The sequence below is a fragment of the Zonotrichia leucophrys genome, chromosome 6 (genome assembly GCF_028769735.1).
Source record: "Zonotrichia leucophrys gambelii isolate GWCS_2022_RI chromosome 6, RI_Zleu_2.0, whole genome shotgun sequence".
In the NCBI taxonomy this organism is placed as follows: Eukaryota; Metazoa; Chordata; class Aves; order Passeriformes; family Passerellidae; genus Zonotrichia; species Zonotrichia leucophrys.
This window is the reverse complement of record NC_088176.1, coordinates 12,703,126-12,729,739: the sequence shown is the minus strand read 5'-3', so window position 1 is coordinate 12,729,739 and position 26,614 is coordinate 12,703,126. Positions and strand designations below refer to the sequence as shown.

General features: G+C 53.7%; 1 protein-coding gene across 1 annotated transcript in view; it reads left to right on the top strand.

Moving 5' to 3' along the window:
- Positions 1–16,229, top strand: part of TRIM8 (tripartite motif containing 8) — a 29,300-nt gene extending 13,071 nt beyond the window's left edge. The window contains exons 3-7 of the mRNA XM_064717052.1: positions 11,811–11,906; positions 12,687–12,920; positions 13,291–13,322; positions 13,891–14,006; positions 14,668–16,229. Of these exons, the coding sequence (XP_064573122.1) occupies positions 11,811–11,906; positions 12,687–12,920; positions 13,291–13,322; positions 13,891–14,006; positions 14,668–15,275 (1,086 nt within the window). The 3' untranslated portion in view covers positions 15,276–16,229. The remainder of the gene's footprint in view (positions 1–11,810; positions 11,907–12,686; positions 12,921–13,290; positions 13,323–13,890; positions 14,007–14,667) is intronic.
- Positions 16,230–26,614: the final 10,385 nt, after the last annotated feature.

The following is a 26,614-nucleotide window of genomic DNA, read 5'->3' as shown; positions in this document are numbered from 1 at the left end:
GGCTGGTGGGGAATTTGGGACGTCACGTTCGAGTAAGTCAGAGTGCTTTTTGCACAATTCCTGCAAGCCAGGAGTACTGTGCCATGTGTACTGTATTCGGGACTTGCCATCCCCAAAATGTGGTTGTTGTGGGTGGCTTGCATTTCCAGAGGGAGAAATAATGAAGGGCAAGGCTGAGCTGCAGTTCTTGCCTTCTCCAGCTGCTGGTATGCAGAAAAGGTTGCAGGGTGTAGGGTTTGTGTTGGTCCCAGCCAGCATAAGAAGTAAAGGTACAAAGCAATGCAAGTTGAAAGCCTACTTCACATCAAGGAGACTCAAGCAGAGTTTCTCCAGTGGGACCAGAGCATCCCTGTGTATTTTAGAGGGATGTGGGACAACCTGAGGTGAGACGCTGGGCAGACAGGGCTGGGGCCGTGGAAGATGCCCCTCCATCCCACCCTTCCACTGGCAATGCTGTGCTGCCAGAAGGGACATTTCTTGTCCCGCTTTGATCGCTGGTGCAGGATGGGCTGCACCCTCCACCCCAGGACTGATTCCCTCCATCCCCCCCATGTGTCACTTTGTCCTCCCCATGCTGCTGAGGGCCAGGTGTGGGCAGGGCCCAGATTCGTTCTGGCATCCTTCGTTAGACGCTGTTTGTTCATGCTGCATTTTTCTTTTTGCTGGCTTGTTTGGACACGCACTGGTACATTCACGGCACTCAGGCAGGAACGTGAGTCTCTTTCCCATTAGGAAAGGGGCCAGGATTTGGGGGGGCTGGGAGGGTGGCTTAAGCAGTAGTTTTTGAGATATTTCCTTCTGCTGCCACACCCTGTGTGAAAGAGCAATATCCGCGGCTTCAGCTGCTATCGCAAGGCTCTGAACGTCTCTCTTTTAATATAGATTGGTATCATTTTGCATTTTAAAGTAAAAACACGCTGCAAGCTGCAGACAGCTGTCGGTTGGCAGCTTTGTTTGAACATCTGGTATTGCTGGGCTGCTGTTCAGCGCGATCTAACTATGGGATTCATAAAGATTATAATCCGGGCTTTCAGATTCTCAACAACCACCTCACCAAAAAAAAATAAATTGGTAAGAGAAAAAACCCAGCAGAGAGGCAATGGAGGGTCCTTGGTGTTCAGCAGACTGTGGCCATGGTCATTGGGTTGGATGGACTCGCTGTACCTTTCCTTGGCTGCCCACAGGTGCTGACAGGCTGCTTCCAGCCTGCAAAATGCCAGGCACAGGGGAGCTGTGCAAGTGCGAAGTCTTTTCCCCGCTTCTGTTTTTTCCAGCTTGTGTGCTGAATCTGGTCTCATACTCCTCTGGGTGGTGTCTGGCGCTGGTGAGCTGAAGCAGCAGATTCTGCTGTGGCTTTCAGTAGATGTTTCTAACAGTTGTCTGCAGCAACAAGACTTGGTTTCTTTTTCTTTAAAGTAAATGATGGAGGAGCCAAGGCTTGCAGTAAACATTTTGGCATGTCAAAACCTCATTTCCAAGAGAAATTGAGTCTGCTTTTCTTGAAGCAACTGAAAGGTTGAGATAGCCACCTCTGTAAGCCCCATCCATCCTTCTGCAAGTCAGGCACTTTCCCTGGCACCTTTGAGAATTAAGCGACCTCTAAGCCCCTAACGAGTTTTATAAATCTTGTTAGTTGATCTGCATTTTTGCAAAGCTCTTTGAATCCAGCCTATTGGTGCATAAGTCACCTTGACTTTCCTCAAGGCTTTGACTCCCAATTCACTTTCAGGCTTCATTTGTCAGTTGGAGGTGCACAAAAACGTCCCCCTTATCTTTATTAGAGAAAAAAAAAGCTGCCTGGAGAAATGTAGCTGCACTTCAGTTGGTGCAGGCCAGTAATAGACGTGCATATAAACCTGTTCTGTCCTTGTTTGTGTTGATTTAACTTACCAGTACAAATTAAAATAGCCTTGAGCGGTTGGAAGTTTAACTAGATCAGTTGGGAGGAAAAAAACTGAAATCATGGCCTTTAAATCAAAGGAGGGTTTTCTTTCTAGTGCTGCCTGAGTCTGGAGAGGTGCCTTGTGCAGCTGGACCCCTTGTCTTTGGCTCACCAAATGAGACTGATGGGGCACGTGGCTGCAGGTCATTGCCAGTGGTCTCATGGCCAGGACCTGGCTACATGTGGGTACTGCTGCTACTCTGCCCCTCAGAGGTATCTGAGCTCCCCATAAAACCTGTTTGTGCTTCCAGATCCTCATGCCAGGCTCCCTCCAGAGCAGAAACTAGAAATCATGGGGGTGGGGAGCCAAAGAGGCTGTTGTTTAGAGCTCAGGGCTTCCCATGGCAGGACTCAGCCTGATGGGTGCTGAGTGGAGGTCTTTGGGCAGGGGAGAGGCTGCTCAGCCTGCAGTGGGAGCAAGGGTGGAAGAGGCTGGCTGTGTTTCACCCCTGCAGGGAGAAGGCTCTGAGATCACACAGGCCAGCTGGATCTTGAATCCAAGATGTTTATTTGGAAGGGGGAGTGAGAGTTTCTCAATTTTGCAGGGCTTGCAGATGGGGTACGTTTGCTGCCAAGCAATAGGATGGGTCTTTGCAGGATGGCTCCTTTGTAAGGCAAGCCATTCCCCCAGCCACAGTTTGGGAACAACTGGCTGAGACCCTGAGATTTTGTCAACATTGGGAAGATCTTGGAATTCAACAGAGCTAGACAAGACTGGGACAGCAACAGATTGAGGCAGGATTGGGGGTGCTGCCAAAGCCTGTTGGATTTTTTGTGGGGGTTATTGGAGGAGCAACTGAGAAATGATATGTCAGAGCAATAGGACTGGTGTGAGGACTTTCTGATTCAGCTGAATTTTAGCACTGAGTTATCTCCCTTTGCTGCCCAGACTGCCACCATTGGAGCTGGCAGAGCACTTCTGAGAGCCAGCTGGGGGAGATGATCCCACCAAAGACAGACTGCTCTTTTCTTTCTGGATTAATTTTTTATCTGTATCTGGGAAGGGCAGATGTATGAAAACAGACATGAGGGAGAAAAGGATTGTAGGGCCCCCCTAATGTCCATATAAATTGATTGAAGCATTTGAGAAACCACAAGCACAGAGTGTGCTGAAGACAGAAAGGGCAGGACTTATTACACGATCTTTTAGGCTCTGAAAAACTGTGAAATCTGGTGAATCCCACTCAATACAGTTGCAGGCCCCAGATTTTATTTTCTGGCTTGGATGGGATGAAGCACAAGGCAGTGCTGGTCGTGGGGAGCAGTTGTGCTCCAGGTGTTGGTGTCAGTCTGAGCTCCCAAGTGGCTGGAAACAGTTGCTCAAGGCACTTGGGTCTGGGTGTCTGAAACTTTTCGGGAGGTCACAAACCCTGCACTTTTCCTGCAGTCTCCAGTGCTGGTGCTCCTGAGTTGGTTACTGAAAGGGCATTTGGTGCTGGGCAGGGCAGATTGTGCCAGGGCCTGCAGCCAGAGCCCTGTGCTGGAGATGGCTCAGCAGCAGGGTGAATTTTGGCACTCATTTATAAGCAGCCCTAAACATGTACATTTTCCCCCTGAAACTGAAAGAGGTGGTGAAAAGAAAGCCACCGAAGGCCGCCTGGGATGGGCTGTGTTCAAACCCAGGCCTGGATGGGGATCTCTTCTCCCTCCCTGCCCAGCAGAGAGAAATGAAATTTCTTGAGCTCCTCAGTGCCCTGAGGGCCTGGTCGTGCCTGCAGCCCCAGCCCTCAGAGGTGGCTGCACCACCATCTTGCTCCTGCACCACCCAAATGCATCTGCTGTCCCTGTGGCATTGGGACACAGTGTGGGAGCGTTTTCCCTGGTGGGATGCTGTCTCTCCTGGCAGGTACAGGGCAGGAAGTGGCTCTACTGGCCAGGTCACTAGTGAGGCTCTCCAAGGCTCAGTTTTGAGACCAGTCTTGTTTAACTAGGAGGGCTCTAGAGAGAGATCTGGACAGGCTGAATCAATGGGCCAAGGCCAGTTATATGAGGTTCAACAAAGTGAAGTGCTGGATGCTGCACTTGGATCACAACAACCCCACACAGTGCTACAGGCTGGGGGCAGAGTGGCTGGATGCTGCCCAGCAGAAACAGCTGGAGGACCATGAGCCAGCAGTTGCCCAGGTGGCCAAGAAGGCCAGTGGCATCCTGGCTTGTGTAGCAGTAGTGTGGCCAGCAGGACCAGGACTGTGATCACTCCCCTGTACTCAGTGCAGCACCTCAAATCCCATGGTCGGTTTTGGACCCCTTACTGCAAGAAAACTACTGAGGTGCTGGACTGAGTCCAGAGAAGGGCAACAGAGCTGGTGAAGGGTCTGGAGCACAAGTGCTGTGAGGAGTGGCTGAGGGAGCTGGGGGTGGTTTTGGGGCTACCTGGAGGAAAGGAAGCTCAGGGGAGACCTTATCACTCTCTACAACTGCCTGAGAGGAGGGTGTAGCAAGGTAGGGGTGGACCTCTTCTCCCAGACAACAAGTGACAGGACGAGGACAAGCCTCAAGCCATGCTAGGGAGGGTTCATGTTGGGCATCAGGAAGAATTTCTTCACTGAAAGGGAGGTTAAGCATTAGAATGGGCTGCCCAGGGAGGTCGTGGAGTCACCATCCCTGAAAGTGTTCTAGAAATGACTGGACCTGACCATTAGTGCTAATGGTTTAGTTGACAAAGTGGTGTTCAGTCAAAGGTTGAACTCAAAGATTTTGGAGGTGTTTTCCAATCTTAATGAGTTTATGATTCTATGATTCTATCACCAGGGCTCATCTTTGTCCTGTGGAGCCAGCAGCATCAGTCATGGCTCACCTGGCTGCATGCTCGGCATGCAAACTGGCTTCTTGTCCTGGTATTTGTCTTCCTGGTGCATTTCCAGACCCTTTTTTCCTCTTCTCCACGTCTTATGAGTGAGTCTGGAGCCCCAGGTCTGGCACAGGCAGTTTACCCTGCTTTCAGTGCCTCTATTGTGCTTTGCATGGAGGGAGCCTCTGTTTTGAAGGGTACAACACCCATACGGGAATCACCTCATAGCCAGTTATGAGGAAGGCTCCTTCCTCCAGGACTTGCAAGGCTGCTGGTAGAGAGGTGATGTGTCTCCAGCCACTGGCCTCATCTCTCTGTCCCTTAATCTCCCTTATCCTCCTTTTCCTCTTGAAGCAAATCTTCGTTCCGACTCCAAGGACACTGACAGCAGTGGCAGCTGGGCCATGGCTTGAAGCTGGGGTCCAAACCCTTTAGGTAGTGCCCCAGCCTCATTCCCCCATTTGTGTGTGAGGCACAGCATGAAGTAACTCCCATGGCTGTAGTGAGCAGGGGGATGCACAGAGGCCCAGGAAGGTGAATTAGCATTCTCAAGATCCTCCTGAAGGGTTGCTTTCTGACAGACAATAGGTCCCCATTTCCTGACCTCCAGAAATCCGGCTGCTGGCCCCATGCAACACAATGCCTTGTATTTTCTTTTTATTAACAAGTTCTTCCTTTCTGCTAGGTGTAAACAAGGGAAAGAGCTGTCCCAGGCTGCAGGCACTGGCACAGCCCTTTGGTGGCTCAGGATCTGCTCTGGTACAGGGACATGGAGAGAAATATGGTCTGCCATGCCCACTGTCCTGGGATGCCCCAGGAGCCAGGCCTGACCTGGCTCTACTATGAGTCACGGGTCCACAGGAGCATCCAGCTGCTGTGTGCCACTTGTGCTGCAGGGATGCCCTGTGCTGGGGTGGGCACAGGAGGTGGGACATGGGGCTGTGCCTGTGGGGTAGCCAGTGGAGATGGAACATGGGTCTAAACCTGATGGTTTCTTCTCCAGGGAGGGCTCAGAGGCGAGGCAGCATCTCACAGGGTGATGTGGACAAGCAGGAGGCATCCTTGCCCAGCATGACATTTCATCCAGCATGACAACAGGGTAGAGAGCTGCTCTTGCAAGAGGCACCTACCTGTACCTGCTCTTCCCCCAAGCTGGAGCTGATTATTTGGCCTTCAGCCCTTTTCTACAAAGCACCAGCTCTCCTGGTGCTCAGGTGTCCCTCAGTGCTGGAAAGGGGGTCTCTTTGGTGCCTCTTCACTGCATGGCTGCTACTTCCATCCCTTCCTAGCAAGGGCAGCTATTAATATCTCAGGCTGTTCCCCTCCCCTCTTCCTTCCCCTGTTGAGGGTAAACCAGCCTGATCTCTGCACAGGGAGCACTGTGAGAAAAGCCAAAGCCTGGAGCACTGTTTGCTCCGGGCTGGCCAGGGGAGGCAAGACCTCATGCTCCGGCTGGAGACCTTCCCTTCTGCCTGGTGCTTACTGTAAATGTGTGCAAGATGAAACCCCAACCAGAAAGCATTTCCTTCCTGCCTCTTTAAGTGGATCAGCCTCCTGCAAGTGTTGTGAGGGCTGTGGGGAGTTTGAAAGGGCTGGTTTTGCCTAGATCTGGTCAGCAGGAGACCACCAGCAGGGTGGGAGGGATGCTCCAGGGCTTTGGGCTGTGGCAGTGCACGATGCATTATCTTATGATGTGAGATCCTGTTTTTGGGGGCAGTGGGGTGCTGTGCCCCAGATGTACACAGTGTCAGGGTTCTGATGTGTTAGCAGGTGGGGTGACACTTTCAGGAGAGATGAAAATAGCTCATCACGTGGGTTTTTCTCAGAAAATGGTCCAGCTGACAGTGGAGCGGGGCTGGCGAGAGGGAAGCCTGTGTGTGGGAGGCCTGGGGAGGCGAAAGGTTGCACTCGCCTCCTTGGCCCAGGGCTTTTGGTGCATTAAAATTCAGTCACTGTGACTTCAGGCCCGTCTCCAGCAACGTGCTGGGACATGTGTCTCAATGGGGGCTCTTGATCCCGGTCCCTGGGCTGAGCTGCAGGTGTCTGGAGCCATTCCCGCTGCAGGCATCTGCCCTTTGCAGCTTCCTCGCTCCGGTTCCACCTTCCTCCTCCTCCTCCTCACCCTTCCTGCCCCTCATGCTCCAAGCTGCTCCCTCCGTTCTCGCTTTCCGGTGACTGCAAACAATGTCCTTATTCACTCAGTGGCTGGGATTTGGCGGCGAGGGGAAGGCCTGGGTGCAGAGGAGGAGGAGGAAGGAGAGAGGCAGAGAAGTGAGTGTGCCTGTCCTGGGCCAGCTGTCCAGCTGTGGTTAAAGGTGCTCTGTGGGGCAGGCTGACTCTCTGCTGCCCCAGTTTCCTATGGGAATTAGAGCTGTGCACTCCTGTGGTTTGTCCACCTGCCCTGCTGTAGTACCCTCCAAACCCACAGACAGTTTCAGCAGAGTTTATTGGGAATTAGCATCCTGCAAGCATCGCACAGGTTATGGTGTGGGCACTTGGTTGCTCTTGCAAGGTGAACGGCCCTGAAGGGTGCACAGTGCCTATTAGACATCAAGAGAAGCTGCATGGGCTCCATTTGCCCTGTGAACACAGTAAGGCTTTTCACTGCTTCAGCTCTTGTTTAAAGCCACAGCAGCTCAGCAGGTCATGGGGCACTGCTCTGCCTCTGGTGAAGCTGCCAGGCTCCTTCCTGATCCTGCTGGGAATTGGGCAGGGGCTGGTGAGCATTCCAGCCCCCAGGGAAGGGGTGCCAGAGGCTGTCCCCTGCCAGCTCTCCCTGGGAGGCACACAAGGGCCCTGACCAGCCTCAGGGAACACAAAACCTTGGGGCATGTCATGGGATTTTGCTGCCCTGCTGCTGGCCCCAGGGCAATGGGCATCTGGGGGCTGCAAAGAGGAGATGAGGGGAGTGCTGAGCCTCAGGCAGGGCAGGGCCATAATCCACTGTGGGCTCAGCAGTGAGCACAGGCTTAGCTCTGCCCTTTGGGAGAGGACAGTGTTGAGACCAGCCTAAGACAAATCAAGGGAAATATTGTGCCCGCAGACTGCTCCCTGCCTGGGACATCTTGGGTGGGTGTGAGCTCCTTCCTACACCCCAGTGCCCCCATTTACAGTGGAGGTTTCCCCAGCTGGTTGAGCTGGACCTATGTGTGTAACACATCTGAGGCTTGTGGTGGTGCAGCCATGCAGTGGCTCTCGGATGAGCAGCATAGGTGCCAGAGCTGCTAAACTCTTTATTACTATCTTCCTGTCTTGTGGCTGCAGGCATTTAATGTTGCAGAAGTTCTTTGTTGGGATGGCCCTGTCCCCCAGCAGACATATCCCTATGCCCTGCCTGGCAGGGTGGATGTGTCCCATGCTGGGGCAGCCACGGGGATCTGGGGTCAGTGCATAGTCTGCACCTTACTGCACTCCCTCTGAGCAGGGGGTGCAGGCAGGGCGAGGCAGGCAGGGTGTGGTTTCCCTGGTGGTGATTTCCTCCCAGCAAGTGCTGTGGACAGCGATGGTCAGGAAGCCTTCCCCCAGCACAGTCCCATGGGGACCAGCTGTGTGCATCCTCCCTGCAATGAGACCTTGCAGTGTTTGCTTTGCTTCCTGCAGAGATGTCCCTCCAAGCTGTGTTTCAGTCCCAGTGCATGACCTTGGTACCCCAAACCCATCTGACTTGCCCACAATTAGTGCTCAGGAATCACTCTCCTCTGCCTGCAGGGGAGGAGTGCACCCTCTCTCCTGAAGGGAAGTGAATGGTAGTGTCCCCTCCTTTGACCTTCCACCTTTGGTAGTCCAGCTCCCTTGCAGAGCTGATGCCCATGATGTGTTTGCAAGCTCCCTGTATGGCAGCAAAAGGGAGCTCCCTTTTGTACCCACACTTCATTTTTCTCCATGAGGAGGGGGGAGATTATGTTCATCTGCTGCAGAATAAGCTGGTGTCCATGAACTAGCCCAGTCTCACGGGGGCCTACAGGGTCATGGTGGACCAGCCACTTACCCTAGCCACCGATTAATTTATTAATTAATGAGATGAATTCACTCTCAGCTGGTGCTGGAATAAAAAGCATTTTTAGTATGCGTTTCGCAAACTGGCGACGTGTCTCGGAAAAGACAAACTGGGATCAGAGTTGCGCACAGCCTGGGAAGGGTGCCTGGACAGAGGGAGCCTCGGCTCTCCCAGCATCAAGGTCATGCATGAAATATGAGAAATTACCCCGAGAAATTCTGATCCTGGAGGAGGAGGAGTTCATGACTTCAGAAATGCCAGATTTGGGAGGGGATGGAAGGGGAAGGGATATATTTTCCTTTTCAAAATACCTAAGGAATTCAGCCTGTGCTGCATAGACAATGAGATTTTGCCCCTCGGTTCCAGAAGGGGTAGTTCATACCCTTGTGTCTTGTTAAGGTTTTGTTGCCGTGGGTGAAAAGCCCTCCCATTCCACTGCAATCCAGGCACGTACAGATTTTAAATCACCCTAAAAAAAGAGTGGCTCAAGTATGAGGTTTAAAGAAAGTGCTGCATGTCCTCTATTTTGTCTGATTTCTGTGGCTTTAGGTTGGATTTTGGTCACTTTTTCCAGCTGTGAGGTGATACTAAATTAACTTATATATATATATATATATATATATATATATAAAGGTAATTTTTACATATGTTTATATGTATATTTGTGATTTCCCATAATTGCATAATTCCTGGAGTGGAGCAGTCTGAGGTTTGTTACAAAACACAAAGGTTGGCAGCTCTGCCACGGCAGCTGCAGGGCGATGGTACGTGCGTGTCCGGGCTGTTTGGTGCCTCCCTCGGGGGTCCCTCAGACCAGTGGGGCTGCCAGGGTGGCCTCTGCCTGCCTGGCATCTGCCAGTGATGGGAAACCCTGCTTTCCCCTGCTGCAGCATCCCAGCAGCATCAGGGAGAAGGGCAGTGTCTGCCTTGGATATGTCAGATACCTGATAGGTATGACAGAGTGGGATGGGGATTGGCCTCTGTGCCCAGCGAGGATCCTGTCCTATGTTTTTTACCCACTCCTGTCCCAGCTGGCAGACAGGGAAGTCAGGCTGAGGATGGGGCTGCTCCTGGGGGCCTGGCTAGACTTGGCTGTCCTCCTGGTGGGCTGGTGTGGGCTGGGTCTGGCTGCCTGTGGTAGAGATGGCGAGTCTGTGGCAGGGAGGGAGGTGCAGGGAAGGGCTCGGTGCAAAGCTCGCTGTGTCCTTTGGCTGCCCAGCACGGGGCGTGAGCAGCACAGCCTGCACTGCACGACCTGCCCAACTCCCACATTCAGCTGGCCTCCTGCAAGCAGGGATGTTGGAAGGAATCTCTTTCCTTGGAGCCCAGGAGCAGGCTTGTTGCCTGCCACTTCTCAACCCACGTACATGGGGCTGTTTTCTGTTTAGTGCAATACAACAGTTGTCAACCTGCTCCACAGTTCTGCCTGGTGCTTGACCCAAAACCCTGTCTGAGACCCTAGAGAAACCCCCAGCAGCTCCACACTCAGGCCTGGCTGTTGGCACAGGACCTGGGACACAGTTCCTGCCTTGGTTCTCCAGGGTTCAAGCAAGTGGTGTTGCGCTCACTCTCCAGAGCTCAGTTCCCACCATGTTAAACCTGGGAGTGGACTGCAGCCTCCTGCTGCTGCAGCAGCACAAAAAACAATCATTTTACAATGAAAAAATGAGATTGTTAATATATGCCTCAAATCTTTCTCGGTGTGGATGCTTCCAGTGATGGCCGTGAATGCTGCAGGCCCATGTGTTTCTGTAGGCATGCACAGCAAATGTCCCCCCGTGGGCTGGGGGTCCGCATTGCTGTGACTGCCCCTCAGCCCCTGTTTCAGTGGATGTGCTGTCTGTGTGTCTGTCTGCATGGGCCTGGGTGGGTGCACACATGTGCATCCTGGGCATGCATGTGCAGTGTGCTGTGAGTAGGAAGCTGGGTTTTTTTAGCTCCTCGTTATTATTAGTGGTAGGAGCCCAGTGACAGTAAGGCTGGAGGTGCCTGAGACCTTAAGAAAAACAACAGGAGGGAGGAGGCTTCGCATTCCTGCTCCTGAATTGAGTCGGAGGTGACAGCCTTTCCCTGCAATGCAATTAATCCCGGCAGCGCCTCTGCCACCCTCCCCCTCCCGCCTCGTCCAGGAATTAATTACTTGATTATAAATTCCCGAGTGGCGGTTTATAATAGCAATAATCCCCTCGAAATTCATTCTTGCTGCCGGTTTCTTTCCATCTCGCCCCCGTCGTTGAGTCTCGAACGCCGCATCTCCCTGCCGGGTGAAGCCCTTCTCCTTGCCCCGCTGGTGTCCTGGCTTTTCCGCCCAGTAAACACGAAGGGCGAATATTTGGAGTTGATTTTGAGGGGTGTTTTGGGAAGCCCTGCTCCTGCTCACAGGGATGGAGCCCTTCTCTCATGGGCAGTGGGTTTCTCCAGGCTGGGAATCATGCAGGAGCGAGGCGCTCGCGCTGATAGCTGGGGATAAGGTTTTGTCCCAGTTATTTGGTGGATGGCCCAGGCCCAGCCCCAAGGAGTAGGGCTGGGGGCTGGCAGTGTGGTGGGAGAAGGCTCCTTTCCTCCTCACTCTGTCCCTCCAGATTACGCTGACGCTGGCTCTGGGGCTTGTCAAGGAGGCGGGGAAGGGAGAAAGGATTTGGCGTGGCGTACGAAGCGCGAGGGAGGTGGTGATGTCTCACAGGAGCCTGCTGGCGATGGGTGATGGGCCTCAAATGGTACTGCCTTAGTGGGGGATGAGCCTCTCTGCGTGCCCCCACAGTCCCCAGGGCTTGGCCCTGACCCAATCCCACTGACCAGGCTGCAGAAACTCCCTGAGGTGCTGCCCCCATCCAGGGGACCCAGCGCAGCCGATAACACAGCCCGGCACAGGCAGCCCTCTGCCATTCCTGCCATTGAAATAACCAAATTTCCAGCTCCACAAGCTACCCGGGGGCTTTCAGCCTGGCAGTGGCATCCTGCTGGGTAAAAGCACCATCCCTCCTGAACGGTGTGGGCAGAGCCAGTGTGGGCAGCACTGATGTTCACTGGCACATGCGGCTGCTGGGCTCTGACGATGCTGCTTTCTCTCCTCTCTGCAGAAGATGCTGATGAAGCAGCAGGACCGCCTGGAGGAGCGGGAGCAGGACATCGAGGAGCAGCTCTACAAGCTGGAATCAGACAAGCGGCTGGTCGAGGTAACCAGTGCCTCCCCCTGCCACGGCCAGTCCCAGGGACTGTCCCCCTGTGGCACAATGGGGACAAGCTCGTGGGACACAGAGTCAGATGGGCAGGGAGGAAGGCAGGCATGCAGGGGAGGAGTAGCTGGACAGACTTCTAGCCTCCATTTCAGTGTCATCAGTCATCATTTTGGAAGAATAAAGTAAGTGTTTGGAGCTGCTCTGCAGCCTCATGGGCCCTGGGTTGAGTTGGAAGACAAGGAACAAGGTTGCTCTTAAATATCAGATGGCACATCCTGCCTCAGCTCAGCACAGCCTTTCTCAGGAAGGGAGTGCCTGTGGTCCTTAAAGCCCCTTGGCCTCCCAGAGCATGAAGGGAAAGGCTCTGGAACATGAAGTGTCTCCAGCCTGGGATGGGGCTGAGGATGAAGGTGGGAAAGGGCATGCAGATAGGGATGGGTGGGATTTTTCAGGAGAGCACACTTCCATTGGTGGTGTAGCAGGTTGTTCCTTGGGATTGGGTCTCTGGAGCTGATCCCCACACAGACCCCAGGAAGTAAGTCCAGGAATCTGCTGAACCAATCAAACCTTCAGAGTGCCCCTGTTGGGTCTCTGGCACATAGAAGTCCTCCCATGTGGGAGTTGACAGCAGGGTTTCAGCTGCCTGGGTGTTGCTGGAGAGCAGAGCTGGGGTGCAGCTTTCAGGCTGCATTCTGTACTGAGAAAGAACCCAGGTGTCCTGGAACAACCAGGAAGAGGTCAAAGAGCACAGAGCACTGACCCTGCTCTTCTCCCCAGGAGAAGGTGAACCAGCTGAAGGATGAGGTGCGCCTGCAGTACGAGAAGATGCACCAGATCTTGGATGAGGACTTGCGGAAGACCATGGAGATCCTGGACAAGGCCCAGGCCAAGTTCTGCAACGAGAACGCGGCCCAGGTTCTGCACCTCAATGAGCGCATGCAGGAGGCCAAGAAGCTCCTCAGCTCTGTCCAGGTCATGTTTGACAAAACTGAGGACATCAACTTCATGAAGGTAAGACAAGCTGCCCATGCCAGGGTGGGACGGGGACTGTGGAGAGGCTTGGTTGTGTGGGAAGAACTGGGTATGTGTGGGGGGTGGTGGGGAGCAGGATGGCGACATTGGCAGGGCTGGCTGGTGTCTCCAGAGTGCTCAGCGGTGGATGAAGTCAAGGAGAAGTGAGGCAGGCTCAGTGCTGGCCTCAAATGAGGAGGTGCCACAGCTGGAGATGGGGCTGGAGCAGCCCATGCAGGGGAAAGGGGGCTCAGTGCCCATGGTCAGATTGTCCCCTCCTGGGGGGCCATGGAAGCTGACACTGAAAGGGGGCATGGCCACCATGGCAGGGATTGGCCTTACTGACCAGAGCTTCTCCTTCCACTTCTAGAACACCAAGTCTGTGAAAATCTTAATGGACAGGTAAGCGCAGCGGGACAGACGTGTTTGGGGAAAAGGGTGTGTTCATGTCCACAGGGGTGGCAGCAGCACAATATCCAGAGGAAGACCAGGGCCAGGGATGCTACAGGGTTTGGAAGAGACATGTGCCGTGCTCAGCTTCCCTCTCTCTCTCTGTGAGGATGAAAAAATCCCCTTGTGCAGCCATTGAATCAAGTCCTCCCCGTGGACTAGGGGAATCTCAGTGTTGTGCTTGTGGAAGAGCAGAGGATGGGACCAGCAGGGTTGGGATGCAGGGCTCCATCCAACTCCACTGGGCAGAGGCAGGGCAGGGAGTTAAAGGCAGCACTAGCAGAGCAGAGATGAGCTGGGATGGCCACGCAGTGGGGACATGGACTGCAGGAGGTGTGCCCTGGCAGGGGACATTCAAGCAAACTGGACAGGGAAGGTCCTGCCTGCCAGAGACAGCCAGCTCACTTCTGTCCTCTACCCTGGGGAGGGGGTTTGGCTCCAGGAGGGCGTGAGGGGAGGAGCTGTCCCTCTCCTGAGTTCAGCCTGTAACTCACACCTCTCTGCCTGCCATCCCCAACAGAACTCAGAACTGTACAGGTGGCAGCCTGCCCCCACCCAAAATCGGCCACCTCAACTCCAAGCTCTTCCTGAACGAGATTGCCAAGAAGGAGAAGCAGCTGAGGAAGTTGCTGGAAGGTGGGTGAAACCTGAGAGGTGTAGGGGCATGGGACCTCACTACCTCCTGTAGCTGTAGCTGGCTGCCCAGCAGATCCCAGTACAAAACGGTGGGGAGAGCCCTTTGGGGCAGGGACCCCTTGGAGCCTCTCTGCAGTCAGCAGGGAGAGTCACCAAGCCAGTTCCTGACTCTCCCCAGGGCATTTTCCTTGTCTTGTGACATAGCTGTGTTCTGGGGTTACACAAAACCCTGAAATACAGAGCTTTTGGTGGTTTGGCCATTGCCAGGAAAAGTCAGTGGAAAGATGGGGGTCAGCATATGGGCAGGGACAGCCAGGGACTGGCATGGTCCCACAGCCCCCAGCCAATGCCTGGGAGCAAACCACGTCCTGTGGAACCTTCCCAGTCCTCTCCTTGGGGGATTGGTGTTTATCCCCCAGGCTGTCCCACTCTGCTCCTGTTAGGGACTGTGTTCATGAGCTGTTTGCAGAGCAGTGCCCGGGGCTGCTCCGAGCCCGCTGCCAAGGGCCCAGAACTGAAGCTGCAAGTCCACCTGCACAGGGCCGCGTGCATGGTTTGCCACTGCACACGTGGGGCTGGAATGTGGGTCTTGGGGCCGGAGCACCCTGGAGCTGCGCCACGCTGTGCTTAATCCAGTCCCCTCTCCTGTTCCCCTCCACAGGTCCTCTGAGCACCCCCGTCCCCTTCCTGCAGAGCATCCCCATGTACCCCTGCACCGTCAGCAACTCCGGCGCGGAGAAGCGCAAGCACTCCACCGCCTTTCCCGAGGGCAGCTTCCTCGAGCCATCGTCCGGGACTGTGGCGAGCCAGTACATGAGCCAGGGCGCTTCGGCCGGCGAGGGGCAGTCCGCACAAGCCATGGTGCCTTGTAGCTCCACGCAGCACATAGTTGGACTTCCTAGCGGCCCGCAGCCGGTGCACTCGGGCTCCGTCTTCAACCCATCTCACTACCCCAACACCACGTCATCTCAGCAGTCCGTGCTCTCCCAGTACGGCGGGCGCAAAATCCTCGTCTGCTCCGTGGATAACTGTTACTGTTCCTCGGTGTCCAACCACAGCGGGCACCAGCCCTACCCGCGCTCGGGGCACTTCCCCTGGACAGTGTCGTCGCAGGAGTACTCGCACCCGCTGCCGCCCGCCCCCGCCGTGCCCCAGTCGCTCCCGGGACTTGCCGTGAGGGAATGGATTGACGCATCCCAGCAGCACGGGCGGCAGGATTTCTATAGGGTCTACGGGCAGCCCTCGGCCAAACACTACGTCACCAGTTAACCGTCACACTCTCTGGAGAGTCCTGCTCGATGACGTGTTCAGAGAGAAAAGTCTGGTTTGGTTTGGCTTTTCTTTTTTTTTTTTCCTTCCCCTTTTAAATCAAACCCAGTTTTTTCCCTGCCTCACGCCCCTCCAGGATTTTGGGGAGGGTTGTTCTATCATATCTCCTTTTTTTTTTTTTTAAATTCTTTAAAAATGAAATAATTTTTTTTTCATTTTAATGCCTTTTTTTAATTTAATTTTGGAAGTCCTTCCTGCCCCTCGCTGGGTAAACACGAGGGAGAAATTACCGAGAAGAAATTGATGGGGATTTCAGTCGGACATCTGGGTCTGTGAGTCGTGCTCTTCCTCGCTCCTCTCTGCCTTTGGAAAACTTCAGAAGGGACAATGGCACCTTCTCTCTTTCTATTTCTGCAAGTTCATTTTTTCTGGTTTGGTTCAGTTTTTCCCCTTTCCCCACCCCTTTCTTTCCCTTTTTAAAAAGAAAAAAAAAGAAAAAATCTATCATTGATTCAGTATGAAATGATACTTGTAGATTTTGGGTTTGTTACTTTTTTTTTTTTAAAGGCTGATTTTTTTTTGTGTTACAAGGCCACTTCTCATGCATATTGGCATTTTTTTTTCCTTCTTTCAGAGATTTGTAAATACACAATGGCAGGAAATTTAATGCACAAAAAAAAAGGGAAAAGAAACTTTACAAAAAGCCACAAATAAATAAATAAAAAAAATCTGTTCTAGTTTTCAGGAGGGGAAGCGTGACCAAAATGCACTCCCCTCCTGCATATCGCTGATGCAACTTCCTGTAACAAGCACTTTGTATAAAAAAAAGTGGACTTCCTGCTATAAGGCACAGGTATTTATTCTGTAACCAATTTTAGACACACACACACACACACACACAAACACACACACACGCAAAATATTCAAATAAATGTGATCACTTAGTGCAAATGCCTCGCTCTGCTGCAGCTCTTCCCCCGGGAACGCCAGCTCCGGAGGGAGGCTCCGACTGCTGTGGGCAGGAAACGCTGCCCGGTCCCACAGGGCCCGGGCCATGGCGGGATCCCAGAGGGGCTCTTGGGAGGGAGCAGCTCGGCCATGGGGCAGCAGCGGGTCCCAGATGCAGCCAGGGTCCCCTCCAGTGTCCCAGGCCGTGTCCCAGCCCCGTGGGAAGGTGTGCTGGAGATGTGGCTCTCCACCAGCTCCCTCCCAGGCAGCGAGGATGTGAGTCAGGCACGGAGCCGGCCAGGCCGCATCCTGCCCATGGGCTCCAGAACAATCCCCATTGTGGGATGGGGACTGGGCTGGGGACAGCAGCAGCTTTCCTGACTCTGCCAGCATCCACCATTCCAGCCGTGCTGCTGTCCGGGCACCCAGCCCTTAAGCCTTCATCCCCACCTACAGCCCCGCTGTCCCTGGGGCTTTGTGGGTGCTGGCAGCACCCCAGGCTGGTTTGGGGACCCTCTGTGCCCAGCCAAGGCTGGAAAGGTGAGGAGGAACCTTTGTCTAGGATGTGCAGTTGGGGCCTGGACTGGCCTGGCTGGGGCTGTGCAGGGGTGATCTTCATCTGGGGAAAATGAGGCTGACTTCATAAAACAGAGCAGTGTCCTAGAGGCAGGAGGGGTTTTCCACCGCTCTCTCCTTGGTTGCAAAACATCCCTGGTTTAGTTCCAGTTTGAATTCCCTTTGTGCTACTTTAGTGGGAACTGGGAAGGGGAGAAAGTCTCAGTGAGCTGAAAGAGGGGAACAGTGGGTTCAAGGGAGGGGGACCCTCTCACTAACTCCTCCCATTCCATTCCATTCCAACAGAGGTGGCAGCACTACCCCGGACAAGTTCCCAGGCAGTGTTGGGTTCAGGGGCCAGTACCTCCTGCCCCTGTGTGTTCTTGTACGCACAGGCTGCAGAGCCTGGCGGCTCAGCCCTGCTGTCCTGCTGGGTTCTTCTCAACCCTCTCCTGCTCGGGCTCTTCAGGAAACCCCCCGTCCATTGGGATATTTGGGGGTTTGCTTCTCAGTCAAAAGCAAAGCACTCCAGGGTGGCAGAAGGAAGCAGGATGCTCCCAACCTCCATAGGGATCCCGTGATGTCTCCCCTCCATATTCACAGGGCCGGCTGCTGGGGGGTAAAGAGGAGCCCCGGGGGTGGTGAGGATACAGGCGAGATGAGTGATGTCCCTCCCTGTGGAGGAGGGTCCCCGATGCACAGCCTGGGCCACTCCCCACCCCAGGGCACTCCCCAGCCATGGCCCCTATGCTTGGTGCCTCTGAGTTTGACTGCCCAGCTGTCCTCATCATCATCATCAAACTCTTCCTCCTTGGCACAGCTGCCTCCTCCTGTGACAGCAGCAGCTGCCACCCCAGGCATTAAAGCACCTGTCACCTACTATGGGGGGACACAGGCACAGCCCCACCGCAGGGTGACTCCCAAGAGTTAGGACTGTCCCCACCGTGGGCCACTCTCACCCCACACCTTCGCTGGAGGGATCAGCCCCAAAAGAGTGGGTGCCCATGCCGAGCAGAAGGGCCACAGCCCCTCTCTTGCCCCCTATCCAGGAAGAGTCCCCTGGTGTCCTGGATGCCTCAGCTTCCAGGACCATCAGTGCCATCAAGCCCCATGGGCTGCTGGGGGCAAGGAGGAAAGCAATGGCCCCGAGGGATCACCCCATGGAGCAGCAGGAGGAATGTGTGCCCGTGGCTGTTGGGATATTGGTGTCCTGGGAGGGGAAGCGCTGAGGCTCGGGGGCACAGCGGGGTTTTATTGATGGATGGCTCTGTCTGGGGGGTGGGGAGAGCAGGGGGAGCAGAGGCACATCCATAAACAGCTCGAGTTGTGAATGGAAAGAGACGGATTAGGAGCCAGGTGAAAACATGTCACACGGCGGAAAGAAAAATGAGCAGCTGGGCGAGACCAAATTGGTGTCTGATGAAGGACATGGGGCCTGGTGGAAAAAGGATCCCGGAGCTGGCGGTGCTGCACGGGGGAGGCTGATGGGGAACAGCTGGAGCTGGACACGCACATCTGGTGGAGCAGGGTGGGGGGAGGCAATGGCTGCCGGAACCACCGTGCCACCGAGCACTGGACTCGGCACGAGGCTCAGCCCTCGGATCGGCACGGCAAGAGGGGCTGATGCCTCGCTTTCAGGGTGATCCTGGGAAGGGGCCACAGCCCCGTGGCCCAGCCCTCAGCAGGGATTTACCTGGTGGGCTTTAGGGTCTCCTGTGCCAAGGGGTCCCTAGGTGGAGGAGCCACTGCCTCTTCTGCCATTTGCATACATGTAAATAAGCAATCAACATAATGAGGGCGAATGCAAACCAGGCTTTCAGTTTTCAACCCATTCCTATTTTTAACCTTGGAGAAGGGTTCTGCAGGAAGCTGCAGGCCCTGTCTGGTACCCGTCAGCACGTCCGGCTGTGTGGGTGCTCACTCTGATCCTTCACCCCAAAGCACCGCTGACCCCACTGGGTCAGTGCCTGTTGTGCTCTGTTCCCGTTACCAAAGCAAACACAAATCCCACATCTTTGTGGAAAGATGGATCACACAACATCACACCCTGCCTCGCAGGAGCCTTTTTGGGCAGCTCTCCCACCCACTGAGCCCCAGGTCCCACTTCCAGCCAGGGTGTGCAGCCCAGGAAAGCCCTCGCTGTCTTGGGAGAGAAAGCCCCATGCTTAAACATGAGGGTATATTTAGCCAGTGTCAATTTAAGTTTGCACATCAACCTTATAAATATGAAAGCCCATCTCCATGAGATGTTTAAGATACCTCATCACCCCTTGGAAAATATGCAGGAATATTAATTAGCCAGATTTGGGTATTATCTCATAATGAATAAATGAAAAGACTCACTGCCTAAGATGAACCACTGGAGTTTCACTGGGTTTTGTTGCTTTCTTCTAAGAAAAGTGTGTTTCATTTTAACCCAGGCTGGCACAGGGAGTCAGAGGATGCAGCCATGCCAGGGCCAACCAAGGTGGGACACAGCAGACAACTCCTTACCTGAAGGGATCCTAAAAGCTGCTTGCTTTACATCCCCTGATTTGGTCCCAGCTGGCTGCACTGCCTCTGGAGACAGAGGGGCAGGGATAGAGTTGGAATCCTGTCCCAGCTGCTGTATTTTCCTCCAAGATGGAGGTGGAAAATACAGCCCCACTTCTCAAAAACTTGATTTTTTGCTTCTTCCCTTCCTGCCCTCAATCCTCGCCTCCTGCCCCTCCTGCTCTGTTCCCCTGGCTGCTTCACTCCCTCCAGCTGGGCCAGGATAGGAACTTCCCAGTTGCTGTAGAAACCCAGATGAAGGACACACTTCAAACAAAAATGCCAAACAAGAAATGGCTTTGTGTGCGCCCGGATGGCCGCTTTTCCTTGCCAGGATGTGGTGGCTTTGAGGCCCTTCTTTGGGGCACCCTGTGTGGACAGGGAGGGTTGTAGGGACATGGGAGGCTCCCTCACAGCCCGGGAAGTTTGTGTTAAGCAGTGAGCAGAGGCTGGGGGTCACTGGAGGCTGCACTTCAAAGGTGTCCATCACCCATGGGATGCTGCACTGCAGCCACTGGGGGTTTGATATTCCTGCCAGCTCTGGCACCATCTCCCCCTCTGGTCTTATGGCTGGGACCCCAAGGGGCATCACCACCATGATTTGCAAGATTTTGGGAAGGTGGAGCAGTTTCCAGCTGGCGGGAAGAGGCTCAGGGCTGAGAAGGGGACACCAGCACAAGCCTCACGGTTGAGGCTGGATGGCCTGGGTGGCAGAGCCGTGTCCCGCGGGCACAGGGCAGTGGCACCAGAGGATGGGATGGGGCCGTGCGGGCCCCCCCGGCGCGTGGCGGCTGGCGGGGCTGGGGCGGCGCGTGGGTGCGGGGCGCTGCCGGCTGCCGGAGCTGCCATTGTTTGCCTTCAATCAAGATGTTTCAGGCAGAATCAAAAGCACCAACTGGGGAAATCATCATCACAAAAAATCTTGCGCCTGCAAAATAGGTCAAGTAAGACTCCAAAGAGAGAGAGCGTCTGATCTGCATTGCAAGGAAGAATAGCAACAGCTGTGATCTCCAGTATATATGGATGGGCTGGGGGGGGATAAATATATATATCCATGCATATGTATAACCGCTTACAGCTGTTGGGCCGTATGTTCATTAGGGCCAACTGTTTTGGAGGCAGAGGGATCAGCGCTAATCGGGAAAGGGAGTTTATCATCACATTCAGAGGCAAAAGTGTCAGGAGCAACTGCAGCCCCCCCGCCCCGCAGCCCACACCAGCTGTGCCACGCTGAATGCACCCAATTCAGGGCCCCTCCCAACCCCCCGGGCTGTGAGAGCTGCAGCTCCTGCCCCAGCTCCAGAAGCAGCCGCCAGCCAGGCCCAGCTCTCTGCCCAGCCCCAGACCCGAGCGCTGCCCCAGGTGCAGAGCGGCTGCCATGCCCATCTCGCCGTACCCCAGGGCAGCTCTCCATGCCCCTGCCACCAACACAGCCCCTCACAGCAAGGCCCCTTCGCTTATCCCTTCCTGGCTTTGGCCTCGCAGGTGCCAGCTATAAAAATGAACCCAAAATACATATAAATCCTCCTGTCTGACATCAGGGAGGGTGATGGAGCCAGGGCAGGACAGCTGGCTCAGCCACCCCAAGACGCTGGGCTTTGTCTTGTCAGTTGGGACCCAGCTGTCGCAGGCTGAGGACAGCACAGGGTCCCAGCCCACAGTGATGCTCTTGGCAGGGGGGAACCCACTGTCCCCAACAGTGTCCCGCTCAGCACCCCAAGCTCCTGCCCGACAGAGAAGCATTACAGCATGCAGGCTGTGGCTCCCATTGGTAGCACAAATGTTGCAAAGCCAAGCAGCAAGGACATGTTCTATTTAAAAATATCTCTCATCCAGGTGATTTACTTGCAGGGCGTTCTTGCCAGCTCCTAATGCAGCTCAGACTTGGGGTCTAACCCATGTGCCAGTTCCCCTTCCTCTGAGGGTTATTTACTTGAGGCTGTGTTTGGCTGGCTGACTGTGCCGCTCGGAGGGCTGCAGCTCAGAGACAGGCGGTCATGGAACGTTGCAAGCAAAGAGGATCCTTCCAACCCTTCCTCTTCTGAATGTGATTTTTTTTTTCCTTTTCCCATTAAAAATGATACAGATACTCATCTCAGTCAGACAAATACATAGGAAATGCAGAGGAGGCACCCCCCACCTCATGCTGTTTCCAGCAAGCCTTTCATAGCATCCCCCAGCACGGGCACAGCCTGACCACAGCTTTAGAAGTTTTGCTTCCAATTGGTGCTGGGAAGGGAAATAAGTGAACAGATTGCAATAAAAAATCCAACAAGCCCAAATTCAGCCAACTGAGCCCGAAGCTGCCATTTCGGCACAAGCCAATCACGAGGCTGCGGTGCAAGCTTGTTTCCACTTAAACAAAACAAAATAAAATGAAAAAAGCTTCAGCCAGCGCCTGGGTGGGTGCCCGGGTGGGTGGGCTGGGGCACGGCCGTGGCCATCAGTCCAGCTGCCCCGCTCCAACGTGTCCCAGCCGAGCACGGCCGGGCTGGGAATGCCAACGCGGCGAGAACACGGAGGCTGAAATATCCGGCTCTGCGGCCACAGAGCACTTCTCTGCTCCGATAAAGGCGGGCGTCCGGGGCTGCGAGGCCATAAACAGGGAAATACTGGTCAAAGAGGAACAAAAATCTCAGTGTTTTCTTCTCCTGCAGGCTGCAGATTATTATTTTCTTTTTTCCCTCCTCCCCACGCCCAATCCGCTCGGTTCCTTGTCCTTTCGGGAGCACTAAATTCATCATGCGGATGTAAAGCGGGGCTTGTGCGGGGAAGGGACCCGCGGCTCGCTCCGGCAGACGCACGCAAGGTCACACGCAGCCTCCCCATAAATTACCACATCCCACCCCAAACAGCAGCAGGAGAGGGGAAGCGACGCCATTCGGGGCCCGGGGGCCGCAGGGGCCGATCCATAACGCTGTGACACGTCAAGCAACTCTCAGGGTGTTCACTTGCCAGAGAAATATTTTTCACATCCAATCCATTAGGCAAACAAGATGAAAAAGTATTTCCTACTTTGCTGAAAAAATACCAGGACTGAGTATAAAGCGTGCCTTAAAAAAAAGAGAAAAGAAGGTAAGTGTGACCATCTATAATGTTTTTTTCCAGTGGCTCTGACAGCCTTCCAGGCATCCTGACTGTGACTGTGCAGGGAGGAACCTGATGCTTTCAAGAGTTCTAACAGTTTCTTGCTTTTTGGCCCATCTGGGTGTTGCAGGAACAGTAATGAGTCAGATTAGCTGGAAAGCAACAGATTTGCTTCCCTCCCTCCTAACCCCCTCCCAACCTCATTTCACTGAACCAAACCCAAATAGTTTGCTGCTTTTCTTTTTCTCCTTCCCTTTTCCTGCCAGGTCAGTAGAGAACGTGTTTCATGACATGCTTTTTTTAACCTACAACACAATTTCTGAAAAAGAAGATCCTCCCAGAGTTTCCCTTTCTCTCTGGCTGACTTCTCTGATAGTTTTAGAATACTGAAAATCCAAAGGAAAAAGGCTTCTTCAAAAGTTTTGATCACTTCTAGTACCAGCAACCATTTCTGGTGGTGTGACTGCAGCAATGGAAGAGCAGCTTTGTGACCTGACTGGAAGTTTCTTGGGAAGAGACAATCCTGGCAGAAGATGAACCTGCTGAAGAAAAAAGGATCACCCCCAAACACCAGTTGTCTTTCTACTAAATTTTAATTTATTTCCTTTCTTTTTTTTTTGACAAAGACATCTAAATTATACACTGAGTAACAACATGACCAGATATTGCAAATATCCCTTTTTGGTGAAATACAAAAAGGGAACATAAAAGAAAGAGCTTGCGTGGACCTGGCCGGCCCAGGGAATGCAACAGCCGCCATCTTTTGCTTTTGGAGAAGAGTGAGCATGTTGGAGCAGGCTGGTCTCATCCCAGTACACTTCATAAAAAGAGTCTGGTGACCAGTTATAGTTTTGACAGAGAGAGAAGTCATTAATCTGCAAGAAACACCATAGGTAGTGGGACAATGGGAGAAGGTTGCAAGAGGCTTTGGCAAGCATTCTCCCAGGGCAGGAGAGACATTCTCCAGCGAAGCTGCAGGGGGGACACGGGCACAGCTGGGGGAGGACACGAGTCCCCACACCCCACCCACATCAGAGCAGGGGATGGGCTCAGGTTTTCTGACATGCCCTTGGAGAATTTCACTTCTCCGGCACCTCTCCCCTCCAGGGAACGAACGGGGCAGGAGCAGGAGAGGCTTCTTTCATCTATCGCAAAGGTAGAACCAGATTTAATGATGTGAAAGTGAAGCACAGGAAGGGAATTAACCCCTGTGACAAACGTCCCGAGGTCTGCCTGTCACTCGGAGCCTTTAAATCACGGCTGGGTTTCTTCCTACCACAGGGGCTCAGCTCAGCCGCGGGTCTCCACGGCGGGAGGGGTTTCATGGGCTGCGTTACGCGGGAGGTCAGGAAACAGGAACACAACGGTCCCTCCTGGCTAAAAAATCCAGGAATTGATGGGACGTGTGGCAGAGCTCCCCCCATAGCAAGGAGCCGCCTGGTTCCCCCCGCCTCAGTTTAAAGGAGGGCGAAGCTGACAGCGCTGGAAGGACGGAGCCCCGCGTGTGCCACAAACCAGGGCGGGGCTGAGGGCTGGCAGAGGGGCAGCGGCTGCACTGATCGGGGGCAGGCGTTTCTGGCTGGCCCCAGACACTTGTCCAGGTGGTTTTCAGCCAGGTGCTGCCCAGGGCAGGGAGCCCTGCAGAGGCCATAGCAGATGTAAATACATTCAGATAAGGAGGAGCAAGTGAACAGAACCTCAAATTCTTACACATTTTCACCAGGTTGCACAGAGAAACGTTTACAATACAACAAACATTTACAGCCATCACTGTAGGATGATATACTTAAGACATGGTCATTTTAACCCCCCACCTCCATCCTCCCAGCACAGCTCACTCTATCACGGTCTTCCTCTCTTACCACCTGGCACGGGAAAACCGAATTAACTACTGGGTTACAGGTGACACTCTGGCAGGTACAGATGCAAGCAGCCAATACGTGTGGCTACAAGTAAACATAATGAATGAGCCAGCAAATGTTTCTGGATCCTGAGTTCAATAAGGCAATTATTCCTTCCCAACTAAAGTGATAGGAAAATTACTACATATTTATTTTACACACATTTCCAAATTTAACCAACATGAGACTTTAAAAAACCACATTACCCTCCTGGACTCTTTTCAGGCCCAGGAAGCCAACTGTGGCACTGGTGCAGTGTCACAGACTAAGTCTGCCACTGCTAAAATAGTGGGGAGCAGGAAAGCACCAACTCAAGTCCCCTGCAAGTGTGAAAGATCAATGCCTGAGCTCCAAAGGGTGCTCTGCCCTGTCCTGCCCGGGCCAGAGGAGAGATATCTGAGCATTTCCCTCTGCATCTGCGGGCAAATGTGTCCCTCTGCAATGTGGGCAAATCCAAAGCCTGGGGACTATCTGTCACAAAGCTCTGCCACTCAGCCAGCACAAGCCTGCCCACAGGAAAGGGTTGTAATTCTTTACACTGCTTGCATCAGGCAAATGCATTATTTGCAAGGAAAAGGTGATGCTGGGATGAATTTCTCCTCCTTGGACTGACCCAGGAACATGCCATACTCAAATTTGCAGCGTTCCCGATAAGCCTGCGCAGCTGGGGAGTTACCAAGCAAGCTGCATTTAAATGAACATCTCATCTTATGACTCCTTACTCAATCCATGCAAAGCCGGAGCTGTGTCACTTTGTCATTAGCGATTGCTTAACAGCTCACTTGAGCCCGCTCTTCCCCCCCACCCCGCTCCCCGGTCGTCTGGTTTTTAAAGCAAGGCTCTGCTACTCCGGCATGCGTGTCCTGCCTCCCTGCTGGAGACAGATGCACTCGGAGGGTGCTGACTCACGGACACAGGCAGATTAAAGTTGGATTGCTAAAGCAGTTGCTGTCCCAGCTGTCCCTGTGCCCCCAGCCACAGCAAAGACAGCTGAACTACACACGGATCATCCCTGAACCGCTACTGTACATCCTGATGTATGGGGGACCTGGAATGAGCCCCCGATGATTTTAATATGCCAGGCTGTAACACAGAGACAGCCAGGGGCTGCTTCACGTACAGTGCAGATGTTTGTGCCGTGAGGTGGAGATGTCCAGGGGAAGGGAGGAGAAAAGAGCTGGGAGCTCCAGGGGTGTCAGCCGTCTGCCTGGGTCCATGAGTCAACTCGCTGAGGCGTGGTAAAGCCACATGCTTTAGTACATGCAGCTCTCCCATCCTGCGCCACCGTCCGTCTCCAGGAGGTGGAAGGGGTAAGGCAGTCCCCAGCCATTCTCTGGCCTTTCACAGGCAGGCAGCAAACAAAGCTGGCAAGCAGGGCAGTGGGATTATTCTACCATCTGTGCATTAGAAGCTGGCCCAGGAGTCACCAAGCTCGTTTCATGCAGGACATGGCTACTTTGGCGTGCTAACCGCTCCCGCTCCTCTGTCAGTGTGGAGCTAGATTTGAATTGGGGAGGAGGAGGTGGAAATCACATTCTCTTTCCCATTTCAGCAACTGTGTCCTTTTAAGGGGAAGCCGGCCTGGGCAAGAATGAATGCTCGTTTTACAGAGCACTTCCCATCTGCTGTTCACCAGGATCCGCACCCTCCACCCGGGCAATCCACAGCCAGCACCAGGCTGGGGCACCTCAGGCATTGGACAGCCAGCCTGCTGTGGGGCAGTCCCCCAAGGCCCTGCAAGAGCCAGGCAAGGCATGCTGAGCTGGTGGGGTAGGAGAATACATTTTGCACATTTCAAAGAAGGAAACCTGGGACCTGATATCTCATTCTAGAAAGTAATCATGGACTTAATTGCATTTTCCTGCAGAGTTGCCTTAACATCAAGGGAAAATCAACAGGGATTGTTCAACATGAAGACTAATCTCACATATGGAACTTATTGAACGGAGGAGCAACATTTTTGCTGGCTCAAGGTGAAATGCTGGGCTAAATTCTCCTTCAGCTGCGAGAAAAGCCCTAGGCACGCTCATCCTGCATTATTCCAACTGCAGAGAGTTTCGATTATACACATAAAACCCTTCTCTTCCTTCTACAGCGGTGTCGCAATGCAACAGTGCCTCGTTATCATCAAACTCCTCTTTTATGGCTATAGGAATATGTGGAAGTCTTCTACCCTTGTTACACAAATGATTCCTTAGCAGCTTTATTTTAAGAAACTACCCACAATTGGTAACACAACTGCATTTTATCTGTCACTGAGGGGAAGCTGTGACTGATGCTGAGCGTGTCCTCAGCAACCGCGCCTATTAGGGCAGC